Consider the following 21,636-nt stretch of genomic DNA (forward strand, 5'->3'; position numbering starts at 1 on the left):
CATGGTTTTCAATATTATATGATGAAGACTTATCTCAAAAAAAGAAAAGAAAATAATTTTTAAATGCATTTAAAATTCTTTTACACAGTTAATAATTTATCTTATCTACCACTAGGTGGCAGTGCACTCTCTATTTTGCAGGCTCTAACAGCAGATCCTATTTGTAGGTCACTAAGAGAACCAGGGTGTAAAGTGCCCACATTATCAGGTTCAGGGCACAACAACAACAATCAAGCCAGTGATGACAAAAGACGTCTCATATCAATGCATGCAAGACTTTAAATTTTCTAGTAGCCCTTTTAAAAAAAGGCAAGCTGAAACACGGAAAGTGAATTCTAATGCATTTTACCCAGTATATGTAAAACAGACATCAATATCGAAACTAAAGGCATTTTCCATCTGTGGGTGTGTGCATGCTCTTGAAATCCTGTGGGAAGGCACATGCACAGCACACAATACCGTGAGGCGGGACAAGCTAAACTGAAGAAGTCACAGTTCCTGTAGCCCAGAGGCACCAGTAGCAGGGTGGTGGTGGTACACACACCTTTAATCCCAGTACTCGGGAGGCAGAGGCAGGTGGATCTCTGTGAGTTCAAGGCCAGCCTGGTGTACAGAGCTACAAACAGAAGCCCTGGCTCCCTGGGATAGAGGTGTTACTGTGGATGCCTGGTGGGGTACTGTTCCCTTTAACTCCTCCTAGCCCTGCCACCCTGCAGGGCACTGGGCCCTGCGTGCCAGAGCCCTGATCGAACATTAACTCCCCACCACCTGCCTTCCTCACCTTACCCAGCACACTGTCTGACTCAGAAGAGGTGAACGGGCGGGCGACACTAACCTTCACCAATGTCCCTTCACATCTAGTCTTTCTGCTGCGAGCACACCCTGAGACAAGCCCACAGAAAAGGCAGATGACATCACAGGTCATCAGCTTGTCCAGGTGAACACACAACATTCAGGGCCCTCCTAAACATACCCTGGCTGGACTTCACGCTGTGTCAAACTGTTCCTGGCTGCATCCGGGCTCCTAGGCAAAGCACAAGCTCTACAATAGGGAGAGCAGTTGCTAAACAAACACTTGAAGGAACATTCCAAGAAGGAGGCCTCGGGCCCAGGACCTGCCAATGGGGGACAGGCTCCCTGCAACAGGCAAACCAGGAGGTAAAAACAAGCTCACCCAGCCAGAAATCATGATTTGGCCTCCCCAGTTCTACAAACTCAGAATAAACCGCCCCTCAACCCAGGCACTGGGCCTGGAGTAATGTAATTCTTGGGATCCCCTGCCCAGCTCAGCCTCCATCCAGAGCCAGGTGGACCTGGGGTAACTAACTGGGAAGAGGGGAGCCTCAGCTGCAATTCCTGCCACCTGCAGGCTCCCTGTGGGCGGTCTCCCTCCTGGCCTGTAACACCACACTGCCCAGACACAGAACGTGCCCAACACCTCACTCATGAAAGGCAGTCTTGCTGTCAAGGAAGGGAAGTAGCAGGGCACACGGCTCTCGGGCAGGCCAAGCAGAGGCAAGTGGGGCTGTGTCCTGGTCAGGCTCCTTCTGGGTATTCAGGTCACCAGAGAAGTAGTCACTCCACTTCCTCCCAGTCACCAGAGCACAAAAAAAGCAAAACCAACTTTCAACAAGGTCCTTCAAGAGCAGGATGGTGACACACAGGAGAGCAGGGGCAGAGAGTCGCCGCCGCCTGCTGCTGCTGCTGCTGCTGGCCCTTCCTGCCGAGCTCAGGACCTGTTTGCAAAGCAAGGCTTAAGAGGCCTCTGCAGAAGCGGATGGGCCCCTACACCGCAGGCCACGCCCTGCTTTTAGACCCCCCCCCCCCTTTTTTTTGTACTCAGGGTGAAACCCAGTCTTGTGTGTGCTAGGCAAGGTCTCTACCCACTGAACTACATCCTAACACACATGCTCCCTCACTTTGTTAAGAAAGTCCATATAGAGCAGACAGATGGACAAGGGTGCTGTCCTTTGTTTCTAGGTATTAGCAGTCCCCTGGAAGAATTCTCAACATTCTCAACCCCAGAGAAGTCAGGGTCCTAGGACAGGAGCCACAGCCCAAGTACAAGAGGGAGAGAAGCAAAAGTGGGGAGGGGGAATCAGGCCTCTTCTCCCAGGGCCTCAGGACCAGCAGAGGGGAAGACCTAACAGGCCCTTTACTAGCTGGCTACATGTGAAGGGAGTACCCTAGTTATAGGACAGGCAGCTCAGATGTCCCCATACAAGACAGAAGTCTGGGCTCAGTCATCTCTGTAAGAGCTACCACGATGAGGCTGGGTCTATTATTCCCAGCCTGTTCCTGTTAACATTCTATTTCCTGTCCAACACAAAGAATTTGCTTTACCACATACTACAACCACCATGATGAACTGCCTAACTCCAGGCCCAGAAACAGTCAAATGAACAGAGCTTTAACCCTTTGAAACCTTCTATTGTTTCTGTCACATTTTGCCAACAGTACAGGGAAAAAAGTAACTGATACAGATGGAATGCAGAAGAAAGCATATTTCCCAGAAAAGGGTAGACAGAAGATCCTGGGCCTCCCTGAGCAACTCAACACCAGCAGCACCATGAACCCATCATACCTGTTATATACCTAACCATCTGGCCACGACCAGTATGTTAAACAAACCACTTGAAAACTATTTGTGATTTACATTGCCTAGAGAACATACTGAGGGCAGCTAAACCTTAATAAACAGTACCACCAGAAACCCACGTCACAGCACCCCACTGCGAATGGCCAGTGTTCTTAACAGGACCTCTGCAAATGCGCAAAGGGAACACATCTTCAATATGTAAGCGTCCTTCCAAAAGAGCACAGGTGTGGGGTTTCAAAGGCTGTTCACATGAGAGCAAGGACCCCAATACTAGCAAAATGAACTGGCTTTAACTGACTGCAACAGAGGGCCACTCTGTCAATATCATCACACTAACAGCTTCAGACATGCAGGATCTGGTAAACCTGTCCCCCACATAGCAGGTCCCAAGACACAAAGTCCTCCATCTAGGGTGCTAAGAGGCCCAGTGAAGACACTGTACTCATGGCCAGTCTCCTGCCTGCAAAAGCTGCCCTGAGCAAGGTCCATAGAGTAGTCCAGGCTGCAGCTCACGGCAAGACTCAGCCACACACCAGGCCCAGGGATAAGCCAAGATGGGGATGGAATCAGTAGCCAGGTCATCACCCCCGGGAACACGCCACATGCTCCCCAACACTGAAACACGGCTTGATCCCCAAACCAGTGGCCTCCACTGTACCTCCACTCAACCAGGACAAACAGGGCAGGGCAGTAGGGGAGGGGCAGCACGGGGAACGTGGCCACCTCACCTCCAAAGTTGGCCAACCGCCCAATCCGGGTAACTGGCACCTTCCGCTCCCGAGCCCGCTCACTGAGCTGGAGGGGAAAAACAAAAGAAACCTATGGAGCTGACGAAACTGTCAAATGAGACAAGGCAACCTGGGACTCATGATGCCTGTACCCCCGTCTCCACTCCCACGGGATCCAGCAGAGAGCACTGTATCAAAAGGTTGCCGTGTTCTTCAAGACACAGCATCCATCCCAACGTGGGGGGCAAAATATGGGTCAATGCCAGCCCCACCGGAAGTGGGAACCACCCAGGTCCAACCATGCTGCCTCTCAGACCCACCATCTGCTTATGTGGCTTGCTCTCAGGGCGAGCCTTGGCCTGCCTGGCCTTCTCAATGTCTTCAGCTGTGAGGCCCCCCACAGGGGATTGGTCCTGGTGGAAGAATCTTCGCTGGATGCCATTGGCCAAGAACAAGTCTCTGGTATCTACAAAGAGCCTCCCATTGACTCTGCCCATAGGGGAGGCGGCCTGTCCCGACAGCCCAGCTTCTCTGAAGGGTCCACCGGAAACGTAGGTAGGAGCTGGGCCTTCACTGTGGGCATGATCCAGGGAGGAAGACAGAGACTGATCCCGGGAAGAGGCTGCAGAGAAATCCAGGGAGGCTCCAGCTGCCTGTGGTGTTGAGAACTGAACCTCAGCTTCCAGATCTTCGAAGTTCTCAGTGGCATACAAATCTTCATGCTTATCTTGACCCTGTGGAAAACAAAGGCCGGTGAGAGCAGCAGGACTGTCTGGGACTCCCCCTGGTGAGGGTACTGCATGTGACTGCCGAAGACCCCTGTGGAAGCCCCCTTCACAACCTAGGAGGCAGCAGATAGCTGCAGTGTGCTTCTTCCAGAACAGTGCTGGGATCTTAGCAGACAGCTACACACACCACTGGGCACCCAAGCACAGCCGGGGAAGATGCACTCCACTCTAGCAACGAGTTCCTCACTCACTAGGGACAACACAGAGCCCAGCCCGTGGGGCTTTGAGGCGAGAAGCCAGTACAAAAGGCGAGAAAAGCTTGCAGAAGTGTAAGAGTTCTGTGGCAGCCAGACCCCCATCAGTCCAGGTATGCAGCTAAGAGGTTCTTGCCACAGGTGGTCAGAGCCTGGCTATCCTTGTGAATCTGAGACATGGAGAGCATCCCTTGTTTCCTTTGTAAGTTATAGGTTCAAACTTCAAATTCAGGGTAAATTCAGAGACTCGTTCTGATTTTTAACCTTGAATGAACTTGAACACGTTCCAAACTCTTCTCAGTGACTTCTGAAAATAGGGCTCCCACTGTCAGATGGTGACAGAGTTACAGCCAAGGGCCCAGAAACTGCTAGTAAAGGCTATAATTACACAACACTGTGTCCTAAAGAGAGAGAGAGAGAGAGAGAGAGAGAGAGAGAGAGAGAGAGAGAGAGAGAGAGAGGCATATGGCCAGGTTTCTGGTTCAAATGAAAACTGAGTAAATGCCATGGCCTATGTGCCATCCACATGTCACACAGCAACAGTAAGAGTCCTGGGGCCCCCTCACTCAGCTACCTGAGATGCTCTGAGGACTAAAGAATAAGCCTTGCTCTCCCATGGTAGTGGGCACACCTCATAACAGGAAACTAAGACTGACAGCTGATGTGACTGGAAAAGGCCAGAAGGCAACAGCAGAGCAGGGGTCCAAAGCCACACTGGGAGAAGTTCTGGGTTCTTCTCATATAGCCAGGGAAGGCCTGGTATGAAGAGTCTGGAGCAGAGCCCCTCCTGTCCCACAACTCCCATGATAACCACTTAGTCTTGTGTAGCTGCTATTAAAGTAGCTGGGGAACCCTACAGGCAACAAAGGACACTGGTGCCTGAAAGGACCCCAGCCTCTGTTCATACCTGATGAACTAATGTGTGAATAAGGACCTGGGCAGCACTGGTTTCCAGAGCAATCAGATCCCACAGACATCAAGGGTGAGGAAAGGAACCCCAAACCCAAGTATGAAGGAGGGAATGGGGTCCTCCTCCATGGCAGTGGGTTAATCCATCTCCTGTCTCTGGTGACTAAGGGAAGGTGACCCTCCTGTATAGACTCTGGATACACAAAGGAATGGTGGGACCAGGAGACAGGAGGATGTCCTGCAGGAGTGAGAGGAGGCAGCTCACACACCGGCAGAGGAGGCCGGTCCAGCATGCAGCCTTACTTTGGAGTGACCCAGAGCACTGGAGCAGGCTCACCTTCCAGTCTTTCCTACAGGAACAACCCCCAGCAGGACTGCCACCACTCACCTCAGCACCAGGAGGACAGGAGCTAGGAGTCAAAACTAGGAAATGACAAGGGTTCCTGCCCTATCACTTAATGACCTGCATCAACCTCAGCCTGGGAAACAGGAATAAGCATACACACCTGCCCCATCAGCATTAAAGGACCTCAAGTATAAAAGGTATAAAGACTTCTAAAAATGAAAGGCATCTGCAGGGTAAGGAATACTGTGTCACCCTAACATAGGAGGGAAGGGCCAGGAATCCTGGACCTAAAACTGAGCTGAGGCTGGGGACAGGGACAGCTTCATACCCAGAGAAGCATGAGATCTTCATTCAAAACTCTGAGGAGAAAAGCACTTGCTTAAGCCTCCAAGTCTGTGGACTTCTGTTACAGTAACAGTGCCCTCACAGGGGAGCCTGACCTACCCTAACATGATAGCAGGACATGGTACAGGACAGTAAATAAACAGGGCAATCTCTGCAAAAACACAACACACACACAGACACACACACACACACACACACACACCCCACACCTACCTCTACAAGTGGGTCTATTTGGACACTGCTTTGGCTGAAAAACACCCCTTGATACAAGGTGCTGAGGTTGGACCTTGGCACAAAGGTAACCTTTGCCCCAACCAGGAGGGAAAAATCTATCATTAAGGCCATGACAGCTGCCACCCTGGAAGGGAGCACCTTCAGCAAATAGCAAATGGGGCTTGGCTGAGGCTCAGCAAGTCTTGCCTACAGGAGGGGTCTTCAAAGGCTGAAGTTGAGCCAGGCTGATCTATGCATGAGCCCTGCTGTGTACTACATGTCTGAAACCTAACCTATAGCAACCGAGTACATGGAAGGTGATTGCATCATGAGAACAGAGCCAGGAAACCAGGAAATCAGCCCTTATCTACTAGAGCCTCCAGAACTGTGGCAAGTAAGCAACTATGATTTAAGCTTCCTAGTCTGGTACTCTAGTACACCAGCCAGATTCTCTCCTAAAATGACACAGGAAACACCAGCCACTGTGCTCTCCAGTGCTGTCTACAACAAGACAAGCTGTCAGGTGTCTGTGTCCTGGCATTCCCCAGTCCCATTAGGAGCTCCAAGTCTAGCTCTCTTCCTACCAGCACCCACACCATTGTTGGAACGGGCCTCTCACCTGCACCTTCCCAAAGACCATGCTGATCTGCTCCACAGCGGTAGACTGCAGGGCCCTGGCCGCCAAGATGAGCTCCCCACCAAGGCCCAAGTTCTGCAGGTGGGTTTCCACAGCTGCCTGGGTCAGCTTGGCAAGGCCTTTGGCCACCATGATGGCATCCCCCAACATAGCAGCCATCCGTCAGGGCTGGAAGAAAAGAGGCTAAATTAGGAAAAGGCTTACCACATCTCTCACACACTGACCAGGTCCCCATCAGACTCTGAGCAGAAGGCAAAACTGTTGCTTTGCTTTATCCACTCATCTTCCCTTTTGATCGAGGTGAACTGAAGAGAAGGAGAGGAACAGGGTCCAGGCACTTACCACTGTGCATGCATTTCCCCACCTGGGCCTCAAAAGCACCCCTGAAAACCGCAGTCAAAGGGCTGTGGCAGAGCCAGGTCTCAGCATGAGTACCAGCTCCTAGTCCTGTGCTCTTTCCTCTGGACCAAAAGGGTGTGACGAAGCACAGGTGCCCTCCCCCACAGTTCCCTGCAGAGCGCAGGGGTCCACTCATGACAGTGGCGCCTCTCCAGGCCTCAACTGCTGGGGGCGCCTGCCTCTTTCAAACCATTGGGGTACTGCCCAGCGAAGCGTAGGGCAGTCACCCACAGCCTGAGAAAATGAGAGGACCTCCGTGACCCACAGGTCAGCCAGGGCTTGCCCGCTGCAATCCAGCACTGAGAACAGAAAGATCCACACAGCACTGTGGAGGCCTGCTGCCTGCCTGCCTCCACTCTGTGTCTCCTTGCTCCCTTTTCTGTCTACCAGCCATAGCAGAAAGTGTTTCTTAATGTAGGTCAGGGTCAGAGATGCTGAGATCCAGCATTCACAGTGTTAGTAGTTAGGGCCTGGCCTAGTTGGTCATTAACTACCCTGAGGCATGGTTACGGACTCAGGTAAGTCCCGTTAGCATGCTGGAAGCTTTAAAAACAAAAACAAAACAACAACAACAACAAAAAAAAAAAAACCAACCAGAAGATCCAGAGATCCCACTGGCCTCTCCAAGGAGCAGGATGACCAAGGCAGGCAGCAGAGCTGGGTCGGCCAGTAAGCAAAGGACACGAGTCTGCTTTAAGTCTCAGGGACAAGAAAGCCAGAACCTCCTAAGAGGAGTGTGCATGGCACTTCAGACAGAGAGTTCCATAAGGCATGGGCTGAGCAGAAACCCTGACACACACAGCAGACGAGTGGGGCAGGCAGGGGCGCCTGTATCCCACCTTTTCACTATGTTAACTGGGAGAAGCAGAGGGAGAGGGGCGCACAGGCGCACCAACAAGGGTCCTAGCCAGAATGTGCGGACATCCGACCATGTCAGACCCTACTTACTCCAAGGATTCCAAGGCATTTGCCTGGGGGTGGGGAGGGGGGTGCAGGGGTTAAGAGTACTTACTACTCTCACAGAGATCCAGAGTTCAGTTCCCAGCACCCATAGCAAGTGACATACAGCTGCCCGAAAGCACAGTTCCAGGACAGTGATGCCTCTGGCCTCTGCCAGCACCGCCTCACACGTGCACACACCACACATACACATGGACACATACACACTCACAAACACACACAACTAAAAAAAAAACCTTAAAAAGATAATTGTTATAGTAACAGAAACCCACTAACAAACAGGCTGGCCACTATGAGGATGTGTTTGTAATGTGCCCTTGGGCAATGCTAGCAGCTAGCACACATGGGAAATTGCATTTCTACACACCTCTTCTTTTTTTTAATTTATTTACTTTTATTTTATGTGCATTGCTGTTTTGCCTGCAGGTACGTCTGTGTGAGCGTGTCAGATCTTGGAGTTACAGATAGTTGTTAGCTGCCATGTGAGTGCTGGGAATTGAACACAGGTCCTCTGGAAGAGAAGTCAATACCCTTAACCACTGAGCTACTTCTCCAGCCCCTTCTACACATCTCTTAATATTTATAAACAATTCATGGCCAAGTCTGTCAGTAAAAAAGCAGAGTCAGAGAAGGGAACTAAGTAGCCAAAGTCACCCAGCAACTCCACAGTGGTCTGTGGGGTGGGGTGAGGAGGGGCATAGGGTAGTAGGGGGTGGGGTTTACCACTCAGCCCTGGCCTGCTCTGTGCCTCCTCAGACCCCCGTCTCTGACTTAGGGCAATGCACTGCTCAGTCACAGGTTAATCTCCTGCAGTGTAAGCCAGGAGGCTGGAGAAAATGACCATTCACTACATTGCCTGGTTCCAAGTCACACCCTAAGTTTCTGCTCTGCACTCCTCTTGATTTCATGGTAATAAAATCACAACCAAACCCCACAAACCAAACATCTAGGACTGGTAAGACAGCATCCAACTGGAGCTCAAACAGGCCTGTTAGCAGCTCTTAACTCACAGCCACCACCCTCAACACACACTGACACATCTTGTTCACTACCCTGAAGGCTAGAGGTAGAAGCACCCATCAGGGTCCTGGAGAACCTGGAGAAGGTGATGGATTTTGAAGGAGATCTGCACCAGAAACACACTCCTGTCTATGACCCAGGGCCATCTGATATGCCTGAGGGATCCCAAAATCAAGCCTTACTATAGATCATCTTTAAATCATACAGAGAAAGGCAGGACACAAATCCCCCACAGACCATGACCCCAGTCGCTACAAAACCTTACCTTGCCTATTACCTCACATTAAACCAGAATATCCACCTAGACCTACTTCATTCAGACTTTGATTTTAGGCTTAACACTAATTCTGCCTGAAATTTCCATTTAAGTTACTATACCGCACAATAAATTCCACAAGAATAAAGCTGGTGAGTGGCTTAGAGCCATTTCAGCCCACCTGTCCCACTGCACTGACAAAGATTTTAAATTTTACAAATCATATCAGGTCCAGCACTGACTACCCAGTTTCCTGAATACGACGAGTCCACTGCAAGATAAAGCTACACCTTCTTACAAGGATGCAAAAAAAAAAAAAAAACAACAACAACAAAAACCCTACTCGTGAGGGAAAACGTTAAGTAAATAAACTGAAAAGGGTAAGTTCCTGCATTGGGAACTATGAGTAATAATTACCTTTTTCAGTATATTCCAAACCTTTTTAGTTCACAGATCCTACTTTCAAACTGCAAATAAGTCATCTTTTAAAATATGTAAATCGGACTGGAGATGACTCAGCAGTTAAGAGTACTTGCTGCTCTTCCAGAGGTCCTGAGTCCACTTTCCTGCACCCATGTCATCCAGCTTCTCAACCTCCTGCTTCCCAACCTCCTGTGACTCTAGCTCCAGGAACTCCACACCTTCCTCTGGCCTCAGTGGACACCTGTGTGCATGTGGCATGCATGCATACATACATACATACATACATAGACACATACACACACACTAATAAAAGTAAAATACACCTTTGAAAGATAAGTAAATTAAAGGGCTGAAAAGCTGTCTCAGCAGTTAGAGTGCTGTTCTTCCAGAGGACCAGAGTTCAGTTTCCAACACCATGAGGGATGCCTCACAGCACCTGTATGTAACTGGAGCTCCAGAGGATTTGACATCCTCTCTAGCTTCGATCAGCACCACACACACACATAACAAAAGAAAATGCTTAAGAATAATGAGTCTCAACAGTTATACATCAGATTCCAAAATGGTGTCAATTCCTGTTCTACGTACTGTACCCCAGAGTCATCTGAAAGGAAAGAAGGTCCATTATAGATTTCTGGGCACTGTGTGGTAAATCCTGTCTCCTCGAATCAGCAGTTACTGCTAATAAACACAGCCTACTGTTTATGAGATGTAGATTTCAAAACCACTGTGGCTGACCCATGGCCACCCCCTTGGGTAAACATTATTTACCTATCGCAGGGGTTGTGCTGGGCCTCCCTCGAGGTACAAAGTGAACCAACTGTTCACACCCTTATCAACAGGGCAGCCTTCTGTAGGGAGTCCCTGCCTCCAAGGATCAGGGCAGAGGTGAAAGAGCAAGAGATAGCAGAAGGAAAGTCTCCACAGCATTTCTGGGTTCCCTTCTGGAGCCTTAAAGACCCTACTTTTAATTCAGCACAGTCCCAAGGTGACCTATAATCCAACCATGCCAGGCACTCAGCGAGGAGGCATTCACATCACAATTCACACCAGTTTCACCAAAAGCCCGGGAACCCTTTCCACACACAAGAACCACATCAGCACCACGATTCCACGTACTGGGATCAGAGTGCTCGTGGGACTATCAGCCCCACAACCCTCCCTACCCTACACCAGCCCTGACACAGCACCCTGCTGGTGTGGGAACCCTGTTCCTAAGTAAACACACTCCTCTGAAGGGAACAAAAGATCCAGTAACAAGCAGGAAAAGTTGTGTGAGAGGATAGACATCACACGTGGAGAGCACACTAGTGAGGGACCATGCTAACATCCCTCACTCACATCTCCCATTGACCTGGCTTGTCCTGCAGACCCCGAGTCAATGTGTCCTAGCCATATGCCCATAGCACAACAGCATGCAAACACCAACACCAAGGAAGCATTGGCAGTAAACACAAAGGAGGTACCTACCTAAGTGGAAAATACGACCCTCAGAGTCTAGACATGGGCCCCAGTCATGCCACCACCAACTGGGTGACTCAGTTTCTCCCCCACCCCACCCCCACCATTTTTAAAATTATTTACTAGAGATGCCAAATCAGTTTCTTACATGCCTCCTCTGGCCTTAATCTGTTAAATTTCTAACAGGAAAGTAAATAAAGGCACTCTCAAAAAAGACAGATGTGCAATGAATGAAAGCCTTCCTTCCACCTGGGACAGAGAGACCGAGAAGGAGGCATGGGTAGCCCAGGGCCAAGTATCCCAAGCTCTGAGAGGTTTTCCTGTGGACCATCATTTACCAATCTTCCTAAAAACCTTCCAGAGCCACCTCCTACAGTCAACCCCCCCCCAGCTGGAAGTTGTCTGGGCAACTGGGGGTTGGGGGGTCTTCAAATAAAGTCTCTAGGACTGAGAAACAGGCCAAGAGATGCAGCCCTGGCGAACATAATACATACCAGAGTAGCACCCTTTTTAAAGAAGTGATGAACACAGTAAGCGATTCCCCATAAGCACAAAACTAACAAAAGCATCAAGTCCTCACCACTGGGGACCCAGGTGGGGAAGGAAGTCCTGTGGGGCAGGAAGGTGGCCATATGCACTCCCTTCATAGCCACAGCATACCAACCTGGCACTGTTCTCATGGGCTGAGAGAGCAAGCTGAGGGAGGTGTATGAAGATGGGCATCATAGACCAGCTCCCAAGCCAGAAAAGCTATGGTATTCACACCTCTCAAAGCCAGGGTCCACTTTCCTCTGGCTCCTCCCTATCACGGCCACTAAAGACTTGGAATGGCTGGGACAAGAACCTAAACAGCAAACCACAAAGGAAGTCCTGAGAAGCCTCCTCCAAACAGGCACGAGTCTACTAGTGCACATACACCCTCAGGGTCCCTCGGGCACTTCAAGCTTGGCATGTCTAAAATCAACCTTGAAACACTAGCCCCACATAACAGCCACACCCTCACTTTGGCCTGCCCATGTACTCCTAGGCTTCCAGGCAGAGCAGTTCCTTTCTTTCTTTCTTTCTTTCTTTCTTTCTTTCTTTCTTTCTTTCTTTCTTTCCTTTCTTTCTTCCTTCCTTCCTTTCTTTTTTTTTTTTAATGTCCTGTCAAAGTATTCCCACACCTCATGGCTTGTCTGAGATCCCTAAGATGCAGAAAGAGCCCTCCTGGCCTAGCCCTCTCTCCTCAGCCTTGCCAGCCTTAGGCTTCATATGTTCCCTCCACTGACTGTGTCCCAGCAGGCTGAACTTCATGGGGGACCTCTTGAAGGCATCACCACCCTCCTCAGTGGCATCTGTCCAGATTCCTGTACCCTGCATACCACTGCAACCATGACCATGCCCTCTGAATCTGTCTAGTAACTATCTCACTGGAGGCTGTTAATCACAGGACAAGGAACACTTCTATTTTTCTGCACACCCTCCTGTCCCTCCAGAATCAAGCAGAAAAGAATTTAGCTAGTCCCTCTAAAGCTTCAGAAAGCCTGGCATTTGCAAAATTGGCTCAAACCTGCTCACAGCTTTGACCCACAAATGTTAATCAAAAGTTTCAAAAGCTCTTTGAGACTGATCTGAAACAGAAGTAACTGAGGGCTTATGTGGCCAAACCAGGGGCTTCTGTTTCCAGCAAGGTGTTGCGTGCCAATGATGCTGCCAACCTTGAGAGCCCTAGCCCTTCCAGAAAAGAAGGAAAAGGAACAGGGGTGACTAGCATCCCAAGCTAAGCAGGAAGCCCCCACAGAGAGACATTTCTCAAGTTTCCACCTGCTTTTGTCTCCCAAAGCCTGCCTTTGCCACTACGCAAAAACCTTCAGTTGTCAATCTTTTCCCATGATTCCTTCCAAACCTTAAAAAATGACTCTCACAGCCAACCACCAAGAACTCTCAAGACTGTCATTGCAAACATTCTCCATCAAGGACCACTAAAGACCTCTGGGAGGTCCCATGGGGTAATGAAGTGATCTTACGTTCTTTTCAGTGAAGAACTTTTTCTCTGGGCATGAACATGTCAATTTCAACTCACCATGGGAACTGAAAGGTCCCATTATACCCTAAATATTTTCCTTTTCTGACAAAAAGGGAAAACTAAATGAGTGCTTCCTCCAGGGACTCAGAAGTAGGAATGCATTAGAGTAAACAAACTTTAGAACCAAAATCCACGAATACTAAGGACTGAATTTGTCTTTTGCCTACACTTTTAGAAATCACACATCAAGGAACTTTGGTCATACACCTTGTTCAGTGGGGCAAACAATGTCTCAAAGTGCTACAGCTTTCAAAGGCAACTTAATACTAGATACTAGAAAAGGGAAAACAATGGAAGAGATGGCCCTCCCATCAGCAAGCAACAGGAGGCTTCACGACCCAGCCAGGTCTCTGCTGTGTTTGTCTTCCTCTGCTTCCACAGGCCCCTATACCCCACCCATGGACCCACACCAGAAAGTCTGTCCCCTTCCCCCATCCCCACCCCCAGCCCCAGCCATTCTGTCTGATAATGACCCAAAAATCCTACCCAAATCTCTCGAACTATATTTCTTCAAAGTGGCTGTGAGGTGATTCAGCTCTAGGAATGGGAGTCATAGCACTATTGGAAATGTGTTAGACAAGCATCCTAGTTATGTTCTACTGCTGTGTTCAAGAAACCATGGCTGGCAACTTGGGGAGGAAAGGGTTTACTTGGCTTGTACATCCAATCACAGCCCATCACTGAGGGAAAGCCAAGTAGAGAAGGAAGCTGGGTCAGGAACTGAAGCAGAGGCCAAGGAGGGATTCTGTTTCCTGGATAGCTCCTCATATCCTGCTCAGCCTGATTTCTTATACAAAGCAGAAGGACCACCTGCCCAGGCACTGTGCTCAGTGAACTGGATCCTCCATCAATTAGCAACCAAAGCAATACCAGAACAGGTTAATCCCATGGGGGCATTTTCTCAGTTAAGATTCCCAGATAAGTCTAGATTTATGTCAAGTTGACAAAAACAATCAGGGATGATGTGACAATTTAAATGGCACTTAAAAAAAAAAAAAACATTTGTTGACAAATAAGAGTGTATTGCATGTTCCCACGGAGGAAAAAAAATGTCATCACAGAATATTTTAAAAGCATGAGGTTTTTCCTCTTGGTAATGGGTTGTTAAGATTCTTCTGAAATTTATTTATGTTTCCTACAATTTTCTATAGAGAACATGTAGTATTTGAATAATATTAAATCTATGTTTAAAAAAAACCAAAAACTTTAAATATATTGTTGAAAAACCGTTTTAAGTAAACACACAGATATGTATTTTCAAAAAACTATTCCATATCCCTCTAATGCCTGCCCAGGGTAGAATGGACAGTAGGTCATAGGACAGATCAAAAAGGCTATAAATAACACCTCTCTGAGCCCTTGGTGTTCAGAAGACACTGGCCCCTAACTGGCTGCCAGGCACATAGCCTGTAGGCATCTTACCTTAGGGAATAAGGTTCAACTACGCTTCTCAGAATGGTGGTGAGAAAATCACTTGGCACAGGCTCTGCCTCCCCACTGGCCCCTTCATCAAAAGGCAGAAACAGTTAGTGAGTGCTGACTACACACAAAGCCCCTAGACTTCCTAACTTAGAATCAAATAACGAGTGCTGTGAGCATATTTTCTCATCATGAAAGGCATGCATGACTAGTGTCCTTCATGTCTGGGGAGGGGGTAGAAGCAAACCAAGACTGTGGGGCCATATCTAGCCTTACCAGCATGCCTGTAACCAGGATGCCTGGAAGAAATAAGGATACTCTAAAAGAGGCAGTTGTGCCCACCACTACAGCTATAACGACTGTGAAAACAATGAACTCCAATGATTTACAATTCTCCCAGGTATTTCACATCAAGAAAAGAAAGTGGCTAAAAAGAAGTCAGCCACCGCAGAAACTTTTCTTTTAAAGATTATCTGGAATTTGTCAGCCCTTATTGCAGGAGTGTGGATCCTAGACTGTGGCCAGTCAGTGATGGGCAGAACCAGACCTTAACCAGGACAGCTCAAGAATACATACTTCTTGCCTTCCATTTAAATTCTACCTTCATGTTAGGACCCCAGCAATGGATCAGCAGGCAGGGTATCACTGGATCACTTCTTAATGTGGCCTCAGTGAAGAATCTCCTTTTCCAGTTTTTACTATTACTTTGCTCTTTAAATTGGCTTATTGGCTGAGCCTAGCTTGTTAGATAACACCACTATCTATTTTTATAAATAAAGTTGAACTGTAGACTCCAATACTTCCAAGACATGGAGAGAGGTCACCAGAAGTGTATTCTAACAGGCCATGAGGGTGGTACCTGGACAAGGATTCCCACCCTGCCAAGCTCATCTCCTGATGTTCAGAAATGAACCTGGCCCATATCCAGGGGCTGGGGACTACCTTTTACTGTATTATGTAGAGGAAGGTAACCCGTGCATGTTCAGGACTGGGAGGAGGTGGGGATGTCGGATGCCAACTCCCTGTATAGCTCCTCTCCAGCCACAACTATTAACCACCTGCATTCCTTTCCTCCTCGCCGTACACAGAAAAACCATTGTCAGCCTACAGTGTGAGTTCTTATAAGTCTGCCTCCTCACAATGCTCATTCCTAAACATCCCTAGATTCTCTAACCAGTTCCTGCCATGCAGGCACTGAGGACAATCTTAGAGCCCAGGGGTGCTAGCAGGAAGACACATGCAGGTAGACAGGCAGCAGATGGGGGGTGTACACACTGCTCCTCCCCCGAGCCCTCACACAAAGCCCCTCTTGACTATGGAACAGTCAAACTCTAGAGAGTCACACTGGCTAGTCAGCCTGCCCTAGACAAGAAGACAGTCCTCAGAGCTGCTCCCCATGAGCCCCAGCCAGATGCAGCCCTGATACCAAAAATAATTCAATACTAATCCGGAGGCCCAAGCAGGAGGATCATGAGTTTGAGACCTGCTTGAACTACATAGCAAAATCCTATCAAAAAAAAATGCATTTAAAAAGTATTTGGTTCAGGTGGTGATTCGTCACCGACCTGAACGGTGGCTCTGCTTGGTTTTGAGCCTGCTTCCTCATCTGCACTTGAGAGGAATACATTAGATCTCTCACATGAACATATGTGGATATTTAGAGTATGCACTGGGCACCTAAAACCATTCGCTTGTGTGATTATTAACATTATGACTAAGCAGGTACCCTGGTAGTGAAAACAAAAAGACCACAGATATGACTGATAATTCCTTTTCACTTCCAAGTCAGGGAAACAGGCAGTGCTGGGAGAGGGCAGGCAGGTCTTCACCAGGGTAGGATATTTATCGATGTGGTATGAGGCACTCCCTGGGAGAGATGTCTCAGCATCCTGACAGCCAGCTGGAAACACACTGGGCAGAAACACCCACAGAGTCCTGCAACCAGCGCAGAACACAAGAGAATGGTCTCTATGTGCTTCGCCTCCCTTAGCCCCTAGCACATACAGACACAAGCTTGGCGGCGGCCCCATTCAAAGGCAGTTTTTACAGGGGTCAGGCTGACTTGGCAAGTCTGCAGACACACATGCCTTCCTCTATTTGCCCAATTCCTGTCTATAAGAGGGGATTGGAGGGAAGAAGGCAGCAGGCAGCTGTGGCTCAGGAAGCAAGTCTGGCCTGGATATTAAAAGGACATTCTAGGCCAGAAGAGAAGGATGTAACAACAAACCTAGCCACAGCAATGCCCAGTGTTGGCTACCAACACTTTTCGGAGCAAGAACCACCAAGCTGCTCTTCAGTTTCTCTAAGAACTGAGATGTTCATAATCACTGTCAAATGGTAACCACCTGCAATCGAACCGCAATTTGTTCTGCCTCCCTCCTCCTTGCCAGCACTGGAGACAAACACCTGGCATTTATGTGAACAGATTCCGGAACATATCATCCAGCCGGTCCTCTACTTCCTGGACAGCACACAAAACAGACTACAGGCTGACAGACAGACTGACAGCACAAATGGATTTCTAGCTGCAGCTTGGACACCACCTACATGTGACCTCAGGGACAGTGTGCCCCCATTTCCCCGTGTGTAAATCAAGACAGTACTATTTACCCTTGGAGTACGGAAGGGTGACAAGGAGCCACACAGAGCTCTTTCTGAAGGGGCCCTTTCAGATTTTAACCAGGTCTGGAGAGAAAATTGCTTTAAAAAAAAAATTAGGAAAGACCCATCTAGACAAGAATGGGGGAGGAGCAGCACCAAGCTGTCTTCATGAAGGTGCAAACAGAAAGCCTGTATGTACCTCAGGGGAAACCCAGTGAGGTACAGTTAGAAAGTAGAGAAACCTCTCTGCTGTAAACTCTGTCTCTCTGTCTGTCTGTCTGTCTGTCCCTGTGTGTGTGTGTGTGCCTCTCTCTGTTTCTGTCTCTATCTCTCTGTTTTTCCTGTCTCTTTCTGTTTCTCTGTGTGTGTGTGTCTCTGTGTCTTTCACACACAGAGAGACAGAGAGAGAGAGGGAGAGAGCTCTTTCTTCTTTCTACAGTGGTGTCCTCATAGGATAACCCATGCCTCCCATACTTAGCCCAGGAGACACTCCCTCTGTAACAGACCTCTTTGCTCCTTCTACCCTAGAACACGAGCAATCATGTATGAACACCCTCAAATTCTTGGTCCCTCATCTCAGACCCTCCTCTCTTCTCTTTCAGCTGGCTCCTTTTACAAAAGCCTTTTCTTTCAACCCCACAATTTACACCCAGCCTCCCTGCAGACTCTGTCTCCCGCTGCCCCTCTGTGACACCTGAAGAGCAAACCAGTGGGACTCAACAACCCACCCCCTCCACTACTGTCCACTTCCTGTGGGCCTCACACATCCCTACAAGTCTCCCCGCTGGTGGGCCTCACCCCTCAGCCTCTCTTCACCTGTTCCACCCCCCCCCCCCCCACAGCTCAGCCAACTCAAGCAGGCCCTAGCCCTTCCTGCCTCCCCACTGGGAACTGTCTTCTGGGCTTCTTCCTCCTCTCCAAGGGCTAGGCAAGGCCTCCCCATTCTCAGGCCAGGGAGGCTCTCTGAGCCAAGTTTCCCACATCCATTCTATACATCCATCCCAGCACTACAATCAACTACAAGACACACAACGGAACTTTGAAGCATGATGGAATTATTCTAACTTTTGACTGTGGCCATGGTTAAGTGATTTTTTTTTTCAACTGTATGAAAAAAAAGGGTGAATTTAGTGCAAACAAATTATATCTTAATAAAAAGGATGGGAAGAAGTCATTGCAATGGCACTTGACACCCATTTGTCTGACACTAACATTTTATCACCTTCCCCCAGATGAGGTCTCCCTGCTCCTATGACCTCTATTTTCAGTAACGACACCATTACACAACTTCCCCATCTAGAACTCTGACCTGATATCCTACCTGCGTATATTCGGTGCTATGGTCCCTCTGATCCCACCACTTGTGACTCGGGTCACCCTGGCCTCAAAGCCACCTCCCCTTCACTGCCATTCCTATCACATGTGCAGTGACAGAAGAAACAGGACCTCTGAACTCCCCCCACAACCTCCTTTTCCACTGGTTTTCCCCAGTTCTGGACTGTTAATAGTAATGTTAGAATTATTTCCAGTTGTCAGACTGAGACAACTCTTTAAATATTCCTGTCTAATTTTGTACACAGCTCTGGTTTCAACTGACAAAGATAATGACTCAGTGTCAGTGGCTCTTAATGGAAAATTATCTTGCCAAGTGCTGAGTTTCCCATTAATAACCCTCTCTTTAAGGAGGAAGTGACTGCCCTTCCAGACACCTTTCTGTGGATAACAAAAGGCACCCCAGAAACCTCTGAGTTGGAGTGTCCCTCTCGCTATGGAATCCTGACACATGCCCACAGGATCAATTAAGAAACGCAAATTCACAGTGGAGGTTTAAGATATTTTTCTTTCCCAATGCATCTATCCAGTACACTATCTTTCATCTTTTCTGAATAGCCATCATTTTAGGACTTAAGTTCAGCACCTAAATTCTATGTTACACTAAAAGCAAATTTGTAGACTCAAAGGCAAAGCCTCTTCCTCTGCACAAAAACAAATGGGGCACGGTTTCTGACACTGATCAACTACAAATGAATTCTACACAGCCTACATATGTACACACTGCATCAGAACACCTGTATACATGTGCAAGCATGTATTGTGGTGTGCAGCCAGACACTCCCTGAAGACACAGGCATGCTCTCCTTCCACATTACAAGACAAGCGGATGTCCAAACAAAGAAGATGGATGCCACGTATTTGCTCACCACTGAAGGACCAACCTATGCTGGTTTCCTGTGCTTTCCCACCAAGCCTCCCAATGTTCCTGGGGATGGAAACGACCAGTTTTCCACATCTTTTTACTTTCAATCTACCCAATCACATGCATTCCAGCACAAATGCGGGGTGTTTCTGCTTCCACCCCTCCTCTGGAAGGTTGTTCCTGTACCACCCTGACCATCCTGCTTTCTCCTTTAAGCCCCATCCTCACGTCTTCCACCATTTGTTTACAGCCTGGACACAGCACTGCCCTAAATTTCTCAACTACTTGTGGGCAGGTTGCAGAAAGGTTGCTGGCAGCATAGGATGACCCTGTCTGGAATCTTGCCTACGTAATTCTCAATCCAATTTGCTCTTCAGTGGTATTTGACAATGTCTGGGGACATTTTCAATCGTCACAATTGGTGGGGTGGGGGATCGCTATTTGTTTAGCAGATACAAGCCAGGAATTCTGCTACACACCCTACAAGGCACAAGACAAGCTGGGCACAGTAAACAATTATGGACCCAAAATGTCAATAGTCTGGAGTTGGGAGGCTCTGTCTCGAGTGATTCACTGTCCCAGAGAGAACACCCAGATCCGCCTGCTTAACTTTTCCTTTGAGTCTTGTGGTACAAAAATGACAATTCGGCTGTCTTCATTATTTGCAAGGTTAAATATCCAATCCAAAGCTACCCTCGGAGTCTTATGGAGGCTGCCGTTGTGAGACAACAAATTCCTCTAGCCTCTTCTCAGAAGGGCCTTCTTCGCTCCGTTTCCCAACAGCTTTCCTGCCAGCATGACCCACTATCCACAACATAACTAGAAGGCTGACATAGTCACTAGTCCAAGTCCTCGGGCAAAGTGGTCGGCCAGGCACCCCCAGCTCCAGAGTCCCGTCCCACAGATAACAAGCCCAAGAGCGCATGAAGCAATTTTCTATCCAGCTGCAAACCCAACCCAAACTGGGAGTCTGCACACAGCCTCTGCCCCTTCAGGAAGCCCCAGCACCCACACCTGCCCCTACAGCATTTTCTATCCCCGTCACACTTAGAACTGTGGACTTGGCTGAGTGATGTGACAGCCTCTCTGCAAGAGAAGGAGGGAATTCAGTCCAAACGGCTCGCGTGACCAGTGTCTGGAAAAACAAAGAGGAAGGAGCAAAAAGCGAAGAAAAGGAACATGGAAAGGACGCCTTCCTCGACTTCACCCTAGATCTGGCTGTGAAACCCAAGAGCTGTCTGGGGCACAGACTTTGTAGTTCTGACACCAACTGCAAAGCACGATGCACACTGCGACGGTCTGGGAGTTCAGAGAAACATCATTACGAGAAAGGGAACCACGTGCGTGAACTACGCAGAGGCCGGGCAAGCGGTCTCCGGGTGCCTCCTGTAACCCACGGCTCCAAGCGCGGCCCTCCGATCGCTGAGCCAGACCCGGGACAGAAACGGCTGCGCCCCAGCCTGGCCCTGACGCGCCCCGGCTGCAAGGGAAAACTCGCAACCTCGGGGCCAGCTGTCACTTGGACATGTAGGAACGGACCCCGGGGTGCTGAGGGTAGCAGCCGGCCGGCAGCCTTACCCGGCTGCAGGAAGGCAGGCTCCTCCGTCAGCTACGCAACGCCTCCACGCGCTGCAGCAGTGCGAGCACCCCGCACACGCTCCGAATCTGTTTACCTTCTGGCCCGCGTGCGCAAGCCCCGCTCCGCTGGCCCCGCCTCCGGACCCTCCCATTGGCTGCGCCGCCGTTGACTGCCCCAATGCCACAGGACGCAGTGGGAGCGTGCCTGGCACGCGTGCGCGGCCCGCAGCCAATAGAGACTGAGGGTGGGACGACAGCAGCCAATGAGAGGCCGCCCTAGAGGGCATAGGCCCTTTCTCCGCCTGTTTGCTGCCCTTTCTCCCGGGTTGGGAAAGCCATGCTGCTGTTGCACGCTTGCGTTCTGATGGTGATTGGCACTTGTTCACAGGGTAACCACGTTCGGGTCACCTCAATAGTGACACTAGTTTATCCTCCTAGAGGCCTTGGCGGGAAAGCCTCAGAGGTTCAGGTGGGACCACAAAGGACCAGAGCCGTTTT

General features: G+C 49.2%; 1 protein-coding gene across 2 annotated transcripts in view; it reads right to left on the reverse strand.

The window, feature by feature from the left end:
• Positions 1 to 21,292, reverse strand: part of Coq8a (coenzyme Q8A) — a 29,608-nt gene extending 8,316 nt beyond the window's left edge. Inside the window, exons 1-4 of one of the 2 annotated variants that reach the window (XM_051186430.1) lie at positions 21,139 to 21,292; positions 6,742 to 6,927; positions 3,648 to 4,061; positions 3,328 to 3,394 (exon numbers count right to left, since the gene is read on the reverse strand). In XM_051186430.1, the coding sequence (XP_051042387.1) occupies positions 3,328 to 3,394; positions 3,648 to 4,061; positions 6,742 to 6,918 (658 nt within the window). In that variant the 5' untranslated portion in view covers positions 6,919 to 6,927; positions 21,139 to 21,292. Of the gene's footprint in view, positions 1 to 3,327; positions 3,395 to 3,647; positions 4,065 to 6,741; positions 6,928 to 21,138 lie in introns of both variants that reach the window. The other variant, XM_051186429.1, reaches the window with a different exon arrangement.
• Between the last annotated feature and the right edge of the window lie 344 nt (positions 21,293 to 21,636).

Source organism: Phodopus roborovskii, unplaced genomic scaffold, assembly GCF_943737965.1.
Source record: "Phodopus roborovskii unplaced genomic scaffold, PHOROB, whole genome shotgun sequence".
In the NCBI taxonomy this organism is placed as follows: Eukaryota; Metazoa; Chordata; class Mammalia; order Rodentia; family Cricetidae; genus Phodopus; species Phodopus roborovskii.